General features: G+C 44.6%; 1 protein-coding gene across 1 annotated transcript; it reads right to left on the bottom strand.

The window, feature by feature from the left end:
- Positions 1–9,383: 9,383 nt before the first annotated feature.
- Positions 9,384–15,626, bottom strand: Ttc32 (tetratricopeptide repeat domain 32). Its single transcript, XM_036171174.1, has 3 exons — positions 15,410–15,626; positions 10,511–10,677; positions 9,384–9,779 (listed from the first exon to the last, which is right to left on the bottom strand). The coding sequence occupies exons 1-3, from the start codon at positions 15,547–15,549 to the stop codon at positions 9,640–9,642; spliced, it is 447 nt and encodes a 148-aa protein (XP_036027067.1). The 5' UTR covers positions 15,550–15,626; the 3' UTR covers positions 9,384–9,639.
- Between the last annotated feature and the right edge of the window lie 703 nt (positions 15,627–16,329).

The raw sequence follows: 16,329 nt of genomic DNA, 5'->3' as shown, positions 1-16,329 counted from the left end.
CAAGTACATGGAGCCAAACAATGATGTACTGAACCCACTGAACTGTGAGCCAAAAGAAGTCTTTGCTCCCTTAAGTTGTCTATGTTGAATAGTTTGATGGTGGTAATGAGAAAATACCAGTACATTGGCTATGAGCCCTTACCCTGGAGAACGGCCCTGATAAAAGAAATAGATCCTGGCGTGGACTAAGGTTTGGTGCCAAGATTAATGGGAGCAGTGTAAACTGAGGCCCTTCATTCAATGGAAATCATTACTGCTAAAGGGCTCAATCCAGTCCTCAACCAACGGCATAACCTTTAACCCGGAACTTCCTCCCCGATCTGTCTACCTGCACAATAAATAAGTCGATGATTTCTTCAGTTCCTTGCAGCTCCAGCATCCGGAGACATCCGGTGAAAAATCATGGCCCCATTAAGCAATTCCAAAGGAATTAGTCTGGCAATCAGAAAGCTAGCAGAGAGCCGGGGAAGGACGAGTATTTGGGGCAGGGACAGGCTGCTCTCCAGCCTGGGACTCTGCTGTGGCGGGTAATTGAGGTTGATGGAACACAGCAGCGATTTATGAGAGCTCATGGGTAGGAAGCCGAGGAGGACTATACATTAGTCATGTCTGAGATTCCTTCTCAGTGATACTGTGGGCCTAGGAGCCAGCTCAGCCACTGCCCAGATGAAGGGCTTATGGATCCAGAAAAAGCAAGCGGGCCAGCATTGCTTATTTTAATAGCAAATAAAAATGACTTTTTTTTCCAGGGAGGAAACCAAAAAAAAAAACCTATTAGAGACAGAGTTCTGGATCAAGTCAGGCTGGGACGAGATAAGAAAATAACATGGTAAAGATGGTCTCTGATTTAAGAGTAGGAGCACACCACCCCTCAAGACTAACCCGAGACCTAGGAAGAGAAGTCTCTTTTCCAACTGCCCACCCCCCTCCCCAGCACCCACATACTTGTTCGGAGTCGGGTGGGGGAGAAGAAACTCACCCCTGATCCTAGATGTCTATCTTCCCATGCTTAGAAGAGGGTCAGTGCCCAGACACAACCATCTTTTCTCTTGAGCTCAGGGCCCGCCTTGTGGGAGAGACAAAAAATGGAATGAAAGGGCCTAATCAGATGCTCATTAGATTTATGGTTTCAGGCTTGAGTGCACAGAAGAGTCTTCGTGGAGTTTGTTTAGCTGGCTGGGACCCACACTCTAGGAAGTCGAATTCAGCTGCTTTGAGGTGGGATCTAAACCCACCTCATCATCATCTCTCCTAACTTTCTGGGTGTCGCTAACACTGCTGGTCTGGACACCAGGAACTGTGTAGCATGGCCACAGAGCAGAGGGCCCAGCCTTTATTTTCCCATCAGAACCACCTACGGATGAAACCAATCCAGGACAAATGTCAGTAACCTGCAGCCTACTTAGAACCTACACTTCCCTCCTGGTTACCTTCCTGCCTTTCTTTTTTCCCTCCCCTTCCTCCCTCCATCCTCTTCATCCTCAGAGGCCCACACATGCTAAACACAGACTGTACCACTCAGCTCTACCTCCAGCTCCAAGAGTCTACATTCCTAGCAGAGCCCGGGTCATGCCCAGACCACTCTCTGTGGACATGCTCAGCAGCCAAAGACCTCTGGTTACCCCATTAGAGCAGTGGGAACTGGAAAATGAGGAGTGAACTGGGGGGTGGGGGAGGGTTGTGGTTCTTGAAGGATAAGCAAAGATTTAAGTAAAGGAGAAAGATGGTATTCTTTGGGCAGAACACTGAGAGAAGCGGAAGTGAGGGATGAGGAGACCAAGGGGAGGAAGTGACCACCAGCAACTGACACACCCTGGAGTGACAGATGGGGGATGGGGTGCCACACACAAGCACCTCCCAGTTCAAGAGGCTGGTCCAATTCCAATGACTCTACTGGCAGCTAGTCTTTGCGATGGAAATAATTATTGCTCTGTGAGCCCCAGACTGACAGCTCCCAATCCTGCCTGTCAGCCAACTTGGATATTTTTTCACCTGGCTTGCTAGTAAAGCTTTGTTTTTGGCAGCCTGAGGTGACTCCCCCTCTTCCAATCTCAACTCGGAAGGGCCTCAGCTCTCCAAGAGTGGAGTGTCTCGAAACCACACACAGGGTGGTTATGGGTTTCTCAGCAGGCAGCCAAGGCAGAGCGGCATGTGTTTGCACAGTGTTTAGTCATAGGTTCCTCAGCCAAGGTCATGATCAAAGAAAGAGACACACAGCCCCTCTCTCTTCTCCCCTATCTCGGAAATCTTTTGTTTATAAAGCTGCTCCATCAAAAGGCACACCTTTTCTTCAACAGGGCTACATCTGTGGGTACCAGAACATAAAAGCACTTGTGCCAAAATCCTGTCCCTTGAAAACTGAACTCATACTTATTGGGTGTGGTCACGTCTTCCCAACATTTGCCATAACAAAGTAGCACTAACTTGTGTCCTCTCATAGTTTGGAGATTAGAAGTCAAGGTGTAGACAGGATCCTGGTCCTCCCAGAGCCTCCAGGAAAGGATTCCCCTTGCTTCTTTCAGTTCCTGGCAGCCCCAGACAACCCCTGGCTTGTAGACCATAATTTGCAAAAGCCTCACAAGTGTCCTTCTGTGTGTCTTTGTCCAAATGTCTTTCTTATTCTAAAGATACCAGTCATATGGGGTGGTGTTACATAAGGACATCAGTCATTGGCTTAGAGATTCATCTTCTCTGTCTATACTGTCATAACTAAGTAGATATGTACTGTCTGCATTCCCAAATAAAGTAGCATGTGAGGAATCTGTAGTGAAGCCTGCGTTCTATCTTTCACAATAATACAGTTCAACCCATCACAGGCACCTGTTATGAACTTGAATTAAAACAAAATCACTGCTGAAATTAACCATCTCCTAGGGCCTTCTTTTTCTAGATTAAACCACAAGGGATGATTGCTTTAAGTAAAATGAAAATGTCACTGTAGATTAGGCCCAACTTCCAAGGTCAACCGAGAAGAACCAAGCATTGGTCCGTCCCATCCCTATTAGCCAGGGATTAATCTACGAAATCTAAACAGTAGATGCATGAGCAGATTACGAAAACTGGCTCCACTCCACACAGTTGAGACCCATGGCAGGTCTAGGAGCTGCAGGTACAGCAGTGAACAAAACAGACACAGATCGTTGCCCCCATAACTCACCTGCCAGGGAGGAGCAGACACGAAGACCGGACAAATAAAGCATGGTATATGTAGAGAAAATATAAAGGCATGGAGGGGTGAGACTTGTGCTTTTAAGCATGTCATGGTAGAAAGACCAATACAAAGTTAGGGAGTGAGGGGTCCCCAGAGGGACAGGGAAGGCAAGGCTCTGTAGTGCTGGCCTCTGTGAGAGCCACTTACAAAAAACCCCACTCTGCAGCCGTGTGGAAACAGACTTTGGGTAAGGACAAAGAAGGACACTTGCACTACAGTCAGGGGATGGATTTTGACATGCAGCTACCGTAGTTGAAATGAAAACTTCTGGGACCTGGGTCCATGGGAGGTTAGCAGGATGGGAGTCAGGTGTGGGAACATACAGCGGGATTCTGTCAGCCATGGGGCAGGACCCAGACATGAGTTTGGGCCAAGAGAAGTGTGTGCCTCATCAACTCTGTAATACTCCAAAGAGCTTTTCACCAAGTGGAAATAATGTTCAGAAGAATATGTTCGGCAGCATTCTTGGTACAAACCATCCAAAATTGTCTAGAAAGAATAGCCACTAAGATACCAACAGAACCAAAGTCAGTCTTGTTTTAAGATGTCTTGTATAGTCCAGGCTAGCCTTGAACTCACTATGCAGCCAAGGATGACCTTAAAGCCCTGATCCATCTCCTAAATGCTGGGGTCACAGGCATGCACCTCTATACCCAACCAGAACTAAAGGTGTTTTCTGAAGATGTGACCATCAGGAATAGAGGTATTTTGGAGCCTTGGCTTCTAGTTATGCTGATTAAGTTAGTGCCTGGTAAAGGGCATGTGTAGGTGGCATCTTGGCTTTCCTATATAACTCTTGTAGTGTTCAATTATTCTGACCCTGCACTGACTTCATAACAAAATGGAAGCGATCGTTTTGAAGGTGATTTATATTCTTCTATGAAAACATGGCCACAACATTAAAATAACTCAAGCTGCTTGCTGATGTGCACAACGTAATTCTTTTCTTGTAGATGTATGTGTGAAAGAGACCTTGTATGTGTGCACAGGAAGTGATCTTGAAAGACAGGAACTAAATGGTGGTAAGTGTAAGAAAGGAAGGGTGGAGACCATGGGGGAGCCTTGGCATTTCAGATACTCTTCTGTAGTTGGGCTGCTTTTCTGTGTGTGTGAAGTGAGAGCGTTTCCCTGTACATCGCTTCAGGGCACAATTCAACTTCTGCACATGTGATAACAGGAAAAGAAACACTTTGGGACCCTCACCCCCCTTGTTCCTGCTAGAAATAACAGGACCCTATACTGAGAAGTTCTATCTAAGGTGCTCATTTTTTAATAGTACTGTCAAATATTAAAATCTTGTTTAAGTTAAATATGAGCCCTATTAGAATACAGAATGAAATCATGGCATCCAGGAAAGAACCCTGAGGTGCTGAGAGGATGTGAGGATTCTCAGGCAACGCAAGGAGAATTCAGATGAAGAACTCACATTGCCCTCTTAGAGGCCAAACTGGTGGGTGCTCTGGAGGGCAATAAAACTGGAACCTTCGGGGTTATCTTGCCCACCAGACGATTCATTTGCATGCCCTCTGGACAAACCTGGACAAGTTCATGTAACCTCAGCCTGGGTCTCAATCACCAGAAGGCAACCGTCCTTGGGTGGGTGTGTTCGGCAGGGATGCCTGTGATTCTGGAAGAGCACGCACGCACTCGTCTGGTTCACTCTTTTCTAAGTGTTGGATGCCTTTGCTTAACATAAGACACAAATCTACATATTGGCAGCCGTGGCTTTCAAGTTTCCAAGTGAAGTTTGCTCTTAACATTAATCTGCTTTTCACCATCTCCTGGGTCTGTTTTCAATCAGGAGTGAAAATGAACCACAAGCAATTCCAGCGTTGCAATAATGCTCTGTTTTAAAAAGCAAAAAAAATCAATGTAAATTATTTGGATACTCACCTTGATGGGCGCTGAAACATTTTATAAGCAATTTATTTTTTTTAATTGGGACCCAAAAAAAAAAAAAATCTACATAGCTACTTTGAGCCGATGCCAGCTGGAGAACAAAAATCGATTGCTACTAACCGTAGTTCCAGATGTCTGTATGGACTTGGGAAGTTCCCGTCTTGGCCTCAGCTTCGCCCTCTGTGGAAACCAAGATGGCGTCCACCCCTAGGCGGTACGCGTGCACGCTGGCATCACTGACGCAGGACACAAGTGTTCTCTCGGTTTATTGTCATCTGTGTATCCCCTGGCCCGACCTTCTGGTTTCTCACTTCTAAGTCTCCATCATTTGTCTTTCGCCCTTGCTTTTGTGGTTTTTATGTTCCTATCATTTTTTAAAGCATGAGCTGTTGTTTAATGGTACCAAGAAAAGTCTTACACAGGAAAAAACAAAAAACAAAACTGTATCTATCATCCTCCTTTCTACTTCATGGAGAGAAGAGTCTGTTGAGGTCCCCTAACACTGGCTAAGAATGTTGTAAACCTTTTTCCCCTTTCTGCTATGCTGCCGTGTCAAGGTAGAATGCTATTTCCCTGACTAATTGGCACATTTCTGAGAAATCTAGAAAACACTAAAAGCAAAACCTATATAAACATTAAAACCATACAAGGCACACAAAGCAGTAGTTCAAAGTGCTGTTCACTGGGTTCTCACATCACATATCTCCACAGTTGATCGAATTTTATTATTGTATATGTATAGGTGTCTTGGCTGCATATATGTCTGTGCACCACATGCATGAAGAGCCAGAGGGATGCCAGAAGGATCCCCTGGAACAACTGGAGTTATAGATGATTGTGAGCCACCATGTGGATTCTAGGAATTAAACCAGGGTCCTCTGGAAGAGCATCCAGTGCTCTTAGCATCTAAGACATCACTCCAGCCCCAACAATTAATTTTTCAAAACAATCACTTGCTAACTCAAACAATCCAAGTAAATCTAACATTTAACATTATTGTTCCAAGCAGGTAGAACCCATTTCCTCTACTCAAGTTTCTAGCCAGAGACTATTATAAAGGTTTAAGCGTGTGGTACATTTAGGGAAAGCCAGAGGGGGCAGCACCTTTGATCTGTCTTAAGCATGTACTGTCTGAAGCATGCTTGAAGTTAGTCTTTAATTCAACTAAAGGTATTTTTCTACATTGACAAAGTATTCTTCAAAGGCAAGACCATGAGATACCCCTACCCCAAAGCCTGAAAATAGGTTTTTAAAAACTGGTGTTGAAACTCTGAATATAATTAAAACCTCCTAACTATAACTTCAAATGGACTGGTTGAATATGTAAATTATATCCCCATAAAACTGTTTCATAATACCTCAGGGAAAAAGTAAACATTGATTCTATAAGTTTATTGCCAACTGATTATTTACACTGGTACAGACACTTGTTGTCACTGATTTATTTTTCTATTTGTGAAAGTAAGGGGTGAGGTGGTGTACACCTTTAGTCCCAGCACTTGGGAGACAGAAGCAGGCAGATCTCTGAGTTTGAGGCCAGCCTGCTGTACAAAGCAATTTCTAGGACAGCCAGGCTACACACAATTAATAAAATAAAATAAAATTAAAATTAAATAAAATAAAATAATAAAATAAAATAAAATAGAAAGAGAGAGAGAGAGAGAGAAAGAAAGAAAGAAAGAAAGAAAGAAAGAAAGAAAGAAAGAAAGAAAGAAAGAAAGGAAAATAGATGGGATAAAATAGAATGTATAAGTTTCCAATGAAATGTAACAGAAACTTTCTCTTCATGATTAATAGCTTTCACTCAGAAGCATTTTGGTTGACAAACTGAAGTCATTATGTAACTGAAAGATTTAACTATGTGAAACCTCAAGTTAAATTTTTAAGGAGTCCAGATCCAGCAGATAAAGACTTTTGAGTCTTCGCACAGTATAAATAGTGAACTGGTTTACCCTGAGTGGCAGGAATAAAATGTAGCATGCCCACTGAAAGATTTATGACCTCCAAAACGGCATACCGCTAACCCTGTAGGGTAGAGATGCCAGCGAGTGTGAGAGAACCCAGGAATGCCCCAGGAAAAGCAATCAGATCATGACCGAGGACTGCGGGATGACTAGGAAATCTAGCTTGCTCACTCATTGCTGCTGTCACATCAGTCCCGGGACTTCCTTCCTTCAGTTCCAACCTTGGAGGAGAAAAACAGCTCAACCAGTGTTACAAATAATCTTCTAAACTCGAAAGTAATTTAAATCCACTTACTCTATTTCACTCTCCTTTGTGAAACAATTTGTATAATGAACTGCAAGTCCTGTTTTGTTTTGTTTTGTTTTGTTTTGTTTTGTTTTTTGCAAAGGGGCGATGCCGGGGTAACTGAGTTTGGGCACTTTTCTAGCAGCTATGAGATGCGGGGCAATTGGAACAGTCATGAGGATAAACAACACTTAAATACCCAAGGTATCAGTCAGCCAGTGAGAAAGAGGCCCCGGCTGTGAGAAGCCTAGTTTTGGAGAAGATGGAACACAGTAAACACACTAGTCAGTTATGTCCAGTAAAAGACAGGGGAAAGTACATGTCAGTGAGGGTTGATCCTAAGCGTCAGTGATTTTGTTTTTCTGAGAAATGTAGAAACTTGGAGTAATAAAATCTAGCAAAACAAATGAAAATGTTTTAACAAGTTTTCTTTTTCATACTACATCTGACTCCAGTTGTGAGTAGAAAAGAGAGTAGGAGCCAAGAGAAAATAAAATTGTTTAAGTATTACTTGATTCTCTGGGTGGAAATGTGTTTAGCTCTCCCAAGGTCAGGACAGCTAGGGCTTCTTTTGTTTTTTGTTTTCTTACAAACGGGCTTTTTTTTTTTTTTTCTTTTAAGGGACCTTTCTGCTTTCATGCAGCATTATAAATTCTTGTAATGCCCTTCCCAACAGAGAGAAATCATTTTGGAAGACGTGAGCAATTAGGAAAATGGAGCAGCTTTTCATTTCTGGCCATCGAACCTGATTTCCTCTTCATAGGCATTCACCTGCAGCACAAATTCTCCATAAATTTTGCCAGATATCATTTCCAAATTACCAACAGGGCAATTACTTTCTCTGCTTCATGAGATCACTTCAAAAAAAAAAAAGAGAGAGAGAGAAAAGATAAATAAAGTTAAGGGTGTGATAGTGATAGCATCTGAAGCCACGGAAGTTCTGCAGGGAGAGCTCTGGATGCCAGGCAAACCGCCTTGTCTCTCTCCAGTGGGGGCAATTTCCATCCAGAACAGTGTTCCCACAGCAGCAATAAACCAGTCTGGGAGACCTCAAAGTTGAGGGTCTGTATGTCAGGCCGCCAAACCACAACAATAACAACAAAGTTGTTGATGGGACACGCTGGCTTTGGCTTGCTTCCTCTGAGTTCTTCCCAGGTCGTGAGAGCCCTGATGGTTGTCAGCAGAAGAACTCAAAACAGAATCTTTAAGCTTTGCATTAATATGTGTTTTCACTTGGTCAGTTTCCTCTCTCCCTCACGCCATTTCATAAAGACTTTGAGCAGCATTTGAGAACTACTGAAGGTGTCCATCGTCACAGACATCGAGACAGAAGCTGTCTTCAATCCTCAAGCCCTAGCCTGTCTCTCTAATGATTTCTAGACAAACATCGAGTGTGGGATGACATGTTTCCCACTGCTCTCCCATAAGATGGGCATGTATTTTTGAGCTCAGGAGTCCTGTCTCTCAGTCCATTACCAAATGAAAAGTGAGTGAGTTTTCAAAGAGCCGTGGGGAGAAAATGAGGAGGGGATGACCCCAGAGGAAAAGACTCGGACACTGAGACATGAGAACATGATGCAGTTATCCGAAGTCACAGGGGAAATGTGAACATGGCCTGGGTATGGAGCATATTATAATATTGCTTTTACTAGGTGTTATAGTGGCGTGTGCCTACAGAGAGCTGTGTGCAGGAAGATGCAGGAGGAACTTGTTTATGGGTGAAGTACTGTGACATCAGCATTTTATTCTCCAGTGGGTCAGCAAAAAAATCCATCCAGGTTTTGTTTTATTTTGTTGGGTTTTGTTTGAGGGTCTCTATAGCCTAGGCTGGCCTCAAACTCACAGCAATCTTCCTGCCTCGGACTTTGAAGTGGAAGGTTTTGGTTTTAAGGATACAGAAAAAGCAAACATCATACTGGTGAACCTACGTGAGGGAGTTTATGTGTGGATTGTATTTTACCAGCAACCTTTCTATGGGTGGGGAAAAATTAAAATTCGGGAATAAAAATATGTAGTAAAAATAAAACCTTTACTAAAAATCATACATACTGATTTAAATATTTTGTTATAATTATGTACATTGATATGATCTATTTACTCTATTAAAAGATCTATCCAACATGGTCTCTCTTGAAATGAGTAACTTTGATTAAACATATTATTTTACTTTCACTTCTAAAATGCGGTCTCTCACATAATCAAAATAGCTCCATGCGTATCCTAGAGCTAATGAAATGTAGGTTTAAGGATCCTGAGTTAAAATTTCAAGAACTTAAGTTTCAGTAACTTTTCTCGGCATTTCTTCTTTGTTTTTCTTCTTTGTCTAAAATGGTCTGTTTTAAGCTCAAAACAGCATCTTGAAATCCAGGATTTAGGTCTAATGCCTTCTTGAAGTCTTCCAAAGCTTCATCAAAATACCCTATAGCACAGTCCAAGAGATGAAAAGAAAAGAGAGAAAAAAAAAGTTGAGTATTTTCACAACTGCACAGTGAAGTTTGGATATACATAGTTTCACATTTACAAGCTCTCAAAAATGCCTCCAAAAGGAAGTGGCCTCTCTCAGTGATCTGAGATGGTCTATGAAAATAATGTGTGCCTTTATGAAGCAAATGACTCTAAAATCAGTGATGGAGGACAGGGAATGATGCTTAGCAACATTAGCACTCATCTACTCTGGGTTCAATCTCCAACACCACCAAACACAAAAACCAAAGAAACTAGTGATGCTTTGTATCAGATTTAATAGGTGGGAAGCATATAAATTTCAACAAAACTATATCAACCATTTCATGCAGCTGCAGTAAAAGTGAGAAATGGAATTTTTTTTCTTTTTATTTTCAATGGGAAACAGAATCCAAAGCCTCTTTAATCCAGGCTTCTAAAAACTTCACTTTCGACTGTCCCCTGTCTTTTCAACTAGAAAGTGTCACAGGCGCCAGTCAGTATTACCCTCATTGTGAACACAAGGTAACGGGGTCACCCTTGCTCCTGCGTCCAGGTCCCATTCTCAGAGCATGCCTAGGAAATGCCTTTTAAACCTAAATTTCAACTAACTGTCAAACTTGATTCCTTCACACCAGTTGATCACTCTGAAGCAACAGACCACAGTCCACAAGAAAAGCAAAACACTAGAGAAAACCAAACCCTTACCCAGCCGATAGCGTATCAAGCCTCTGTTGTAATACGGAACTTCAAAGTTGGGCAGGATTTCTATAGCAGACGTGTAGTCGTCCATGGCTTCATAGAAATCAACGCGGAAGTACTTGGTTTGCCCCCTGTTGTTATAGGCGGTCGCCAAATCCTCGGGGCTGCATTCGCTTTAAACAGAAAGTTCACATTCAAAGCACATTGTTAAACTCCCCTCACTTCTACTTCCACGCTCTTGGGGACACCGTCAAACGCCACAGCCTACAACACACTGTGTGGAAGCTGAAACGCCATGCTGAAGAAGCAAAAACATGTTGACAAACTGAAATCAATTTCTGTTTAGGACCATCGGCGACTTTCATGGGGCTACGGTACAACGTGGATTTGAAGTCCGTGGATTTTGGAGTCTTCAAAGCCGCTGTCCATTACCAACATGTTTTGCTCAATACTAAAATGATTGCCGAACATTTTCAGAGCCCACACTGGAGGGAAGAAATGCATGCTGATCAAGGAAAGCCCGCCCAGGAATCAGTGTGCTCCCAAAGTGTCAGTCACTTTTAGTTTACTCTAAAATGTCAGTGGTCTTCAAACAATGAGAATGAAGTCTAGAAACACTGGTTAAACAGTGGTTAACCATCGGCAGAATATTCCACAGTTCTGCCCTTCCTGTCAAAGAGTTCAAGACACCCGTAGTTGGGAGCAGCCGAGGCCAAAGCCTCCCCGACTACCTACAACAAATTCTCTTCACTGCTCCGAGCCAGGGGTATTTCTGCCTGCCTGCCTGCCTTCCTTCCTTCCTTTCCTCCCTCCCTCCCTCCCTTCCTTCTTTCCTTTTTTCTTTTTCCCCAAAGTGATTGTCAAATTTGCACTAAACAGAAGAACTACATGTTCAAGTCCTCTTCTGTTATACCCGATAGTACAAAGCACATAGTCCTCAGAAAATATTGTTAACAGCAGTCACCTATTTTTTTTCTAAAAAAAGAAAATGTATATTTGTGTGTGTGTGTGTGTGTGTGTGTGTGTGTGTGTGTGTGTGTGTAAGAGAGAGCACACATGCCACAGCAGGCACACGGAGTTAAATAAAAACTCCATGACATCAGTACTCTCTCTCCACCTTTCCATGGGCTCCAGGAATCGAACTCAGTGGCCGGGTTGGCCCATCTGCTGTTTCTTTTGACATTAACCCTTGAGAACTCAGACAGGGACTGTGACTGCTGCTGCACACAGGGGTCCTTGCAGTTTATTGGAGGGGGGGGCGTTGATTGTTTTGTTTATTTGGCCTGGGACTCACTCTGTTGAGATGGCTGGCCTCAGGCTCCTGAGTGCTGGGATCAAAGCATGCACCACCACACCCACATAGTCCTGCAGTTTCAACTTCGTAATAGTGGGGGGAAACTGTTGTAACTTAGAAAATTTCATTTTGTCAGCTCTGACTAAGACGGACACAAGGACACCTCTGAAGGCCACTAACACCACCGTTAAAGGCCAAATAACAGAAAGATGCATGTCTTCTGTCTGTTGTGACACTAGCTGAACTGCTGACGCCAAATTTCAGAAAGAAAATCTACCCCAGTAAAATTTTCTTTATTTATTTGAGGTTTCAAAGCTTTGTTATCAAGTCTTATCCTCAGATAATCATAGCATGTTAGATTTCATTAAGGCAAGTTCTAAATCCTACTTTTCAAGAAAGCAGACATTTTGTTTGCAATCTTAAAGACATGGGCAAGGGCTGGAGAGATGGCTCAACAGTTAAGAGCGCTTGTTGCTCTTCCACAGGACCCAGGTTCGATTCCTAGCATTCACACAGTGGTCCACAGCCATCTGAACTCCGCTACCAGAAAATCTAACGACCTCTCCTGGCCTCTGTGGGTATAGCACGCACTTGGTACACAGACACATACGTGGGCCAAACACCTATACAGATTCCTAAGTCTATTTTTAAAAAGAGAGAGATGGGGGGTTGGGGATTTAGCTCAGTGGTAGAGTGCTTGCCTAGCAAGCGCAAGGCCCAGGGTTCGATCTTCAGCTCCCAAAAGAAAAAAAAGAAAAGAGAGAGAGAGATGGGCTAACACTGAACACTGACTTTCATTGTTATAGTATTGATAGTTTTTAAAGATAGTATTTCTTTTTGGATTTGCATTTATTGTATGTGGATATGGTAGGAGGACACATGCCACCATGTGTCTGTAGGGGCCAGAGGACAGCTCTGAAGAGTGGTTCTCTCCTTCCAGCCTCACATACAATCCAGGGTTTGAACTCAGGTCTTAGGTTTGTAAGGCAAGACCTTTACCCACTGCAATCCACAACAGTATTTTCTGTACTGCATTTAACCAAGTTACCTAATCTGAACATGGAATTTTAGCATCTGCTAACTCTGGACAAGATAAATATTTGAAAAATTAAATTATGGCTAAAGCTGCTCCTTGGATATTAATAAAAAAAAAAAAAAAGGCAAATCCTAGCGAAAAGCAATCAAGGGTTGCAAACACCATTTCAAAATGATTCAGCCACTCGATGTTTAAAAAAGCAAATTTAAATCTCCAAAGACATATTTAAGGGGGAAAGCTGAGCCGACAGACTTCAAGTTCTAAGGAAACTGAAGGCTCACTTTACAGATGAGAAACTGGCCAGGGGAAAGGCACCAGCGATAGTGATGCTGAGACCTTAACATGAGCACGCTGAACTCGTACAGCTAAGCCGGGCAGGTTTTCCAGCCTGTACAGGATGGAGATCAGCTTGCTGTGGTGGACAGAGGTCCTTGGGCTGAGATGTACAAAGGAGGAATAACACACCCAAGTAGCATCCACACCTGTTGCTAATTGTTTCTGAAACTTCCTGGGCAAGCCCATTCGAGCCTTAAACAAGAGGTGAAATGGAGTCTCCTGTGTTTGCTAACTTTGTTTATCGGGAGTGGTGGTGGAGGTGAGAGAGGAATGGGAACATCATTTCAGCATCTCTGCAGAAATTTCTATTAACAAAGTGTCAGTAGAATGCTCCGCCTACATCAATACCCCTCTCCCAGCTCCAAGACCCAGGGGATGGGGAAGAGAGGTCAGAAAACCTGGAAGAGCCTGGGGATGAGAAACGGTGAAACAGCGGTTTCTGGGCATTGCGGGACCACTGCGTTCATGACTCACGACAGCTGTGGTTGTCTGCACACGATCGAGCCAGTTAACACTCCAGCACTGATGAGGAGGGGCTCATATCCCCTACCCCAGAGGAGCTACAGACAGTTAAGGGAATCTGAGGGAGGGGCAGGAGGGCACTTTTCTTTAAGGGTATAGTCCCGGGTAGGTCGACATAACGCCTGGATGGCTCACACGCTTGAAAAAATGGGCAGCACAAAATGGGACTTGGTGATTACCAAAAGGGGCTGGGAGGGGGGTTAAAGTGGGAGGGGAGCTGAGTGGAGTTAGATGAGGGGGGGGGTGAAGATTATCAAAATACATTGCATGAAAGTATCAAAGTAAAATAACACTATTTTTAATAAATTTCTGTTAACTATCATGTTAATGTAGTGTTAAAATGAGAAAACAATTTTGGCTTTCTGACTTAATTCCACGTGCGTCTTACAAACAAGTAGGAATGCAGCCTTCAATATTAGGTCTCATACAAAAGACAAGCTTGCATTCCATAAAAAAAAAAAAAAAAAAAAAAAAATCTTCCAGGACGAACCAGGCATAGTAGCATAGGACAGCCTGGACTGCATGGGGAAACCATGTCTCAAAAACAAAACTTCCAAGAGAGAGAAGGGTGATGTTGCAGGTCACACAAGCGTCCAATTTCTCTGTGTTCGCTCGACACCACCCACAAGCACAGCAAAGTAACTAATGCTACGACATACCCAGGCGTCAACTGAGAAGTTAACGAGCCTGCCACTATCACAAAGAGTAAAACCAGAACTTCAAGTGCTCACAGTGGAAGTGTGAACCTGCAGACAGAAAGGTTCTCCTTTCTGCGTTGGATCAAGTCTCCAGATTTAACGACCAGTTCACAATCAGTACAGAGAGACTGGGAGCGGAGACTTCCCTGACAGGTCGACGGATCAGGAGAGGAGCCAGGACAAGCTGGCCGGCTTCTTCCTCACCCTGCTGACCTGAAACAAAAACCTGGCTGCCTAAAAAGGGGGCCTGGTGGCACTTTTCTCCCACCAGGAGGGGCCCCTGCTGATGGATCCGCTCTTCCCCCTACACCAGTTCAAAGCTGGATCAGGGCATGTTTAGGCCGAAGTTGAGACCCTTTCAGCCACCCTGTGTTCAAACTGACCCCCCAGAAGACTGGGTTTGGGGGTTCCTGAAATCCCCCTCCGCTCTGCCTGCTGCAGGTCCCCTCCCCGCTAGAAAACCCTTCCTCGTTATAGAGCTGGTTCTGTCCGTCGTTTCACTCATTAGCCGTGGTTGGACTTTTCTCTGCTGCTACCTGCCCTGGCTTCGGACTTTTACCGCCTTTTAATTCTTTAACTGGCAGAGATCGGGAACCCAATCAAGAACCCGCTAGGGGTCAAAATCTTAGTCGACGGGCTATCACAGACACGGGGCTCAATTCGGCAGCTCCCAAATACGTCCACCTGAAACACCGCCCGGTTTCCTCAAGACTTCACAAGCGGGGTGGGCTCACGGAGGGGGTCGGAGGTGCAGCTCGATAAACTCCTCGAACCCCGACACGCAAGTAACAACGAGCTTCGTTGGCCAATCGGAACGCCGTCGACGGCTGGGGAGTCGCCGGAGAGGAATCTCGGGCGGGCTGTTATGGGATGTCTTCTTCTTAGCCATCCTCAGCTTCTGAACCTGAAGCCGGACGGTGCCCCTCCCATCAGCAGCCGCCCGGGCACTCCGAGGACCGCATCCCGGGACCACCCCCCCCCCCACCGCACCCCCGCCATCCCCGTCTCGCGAGACTTACCTCCCGCGACTCGCGCACTGCCCGATGAAGGCGGAGTAGAGCGCCTGCGCCTCGGCAAAGTCGCCCCTGGCGAAGCGAGCCTGGGCCAGCGCCAGGGCGGCCGGCCCGGCCCGGCTCTCTCGGCCCGGCGGCCCGGCCATGACCGCCTCGCTCCGGGGGAAGCGGAACCACGCACGCCCGCACGCACGCCCGCACGCCCGCACGCACGCACAGGGGACTTCAGTGGCTAACGGAAGCGAGCCGCGCGCTCCAGAATGAGGAAGTTTGTCCGGTGCGAGGACCTGTAGTATCGCGAGATCGACTGGTAGCGCCTAGCAGAGCTGGCGGGAAATTGAATTAAAATTTGTGTGATGTGTGTATACGTACATGCATGCATGCATGTGATAGAGATAGATGATAGATTGATAGATATAGATTGATAGAGAGAGAGAGAGATGAATATATATTTGAGGAGCCTGATGCGAGAGATTGGCCTTAAGTCCATTTCTTTTGTTTAGAGAGAGCGTCTTTTTGTTTGTTTTTTTTTTGTTTGGAGCTGAGGATCGAACCCAGGGCCTTGCGCTTACTAGGCAAGCGCTCTACCACTGAGCTAAATCCCCAACCCCGCATATTTTGTTTTTTAAGGAATCACTTAAGATACTGTACTTATGTGCTGATTCCGGGTAAATTAAAAGCTAACTATTTAGAACATTAAGTTCCAAAAATAAAAAGAATGTCATTATCTGAATGGAGCAGAGTTCCCAGTGCGTAAAAAAGGAGTACTATAGTTTGCATGAATTCCCCCCAAACTCATGAGTGGGAATCTTAATGCAGCAGTGCGTTGATGTGGGACCTAACGCAGGTGGGCTCCACCCTCATGAATGGAGGGGTGCCACTCATTTAAAAGGCAGACTGCTGCACACCTGTTCTTTGTATGTCTT

The sequence above is a fragment of the Onychomys torridus genome, chromosome 21 (genome assembly GCF_903995425.1).
Source record: "Onychomys torridus chromosome 21, mOncTor1.1, whole genome shotgun sequence".
In the NCBI taxonomy this organism is placed as follows: Eukaryota; Metazoa; Chordata; class Mammalia; order Rodentia; family Cricetidae; genus Onychomys; species Onychomys torridus.
This window is presented reverse-complemented; position numbering and strand designations above follow the sequence as displayed.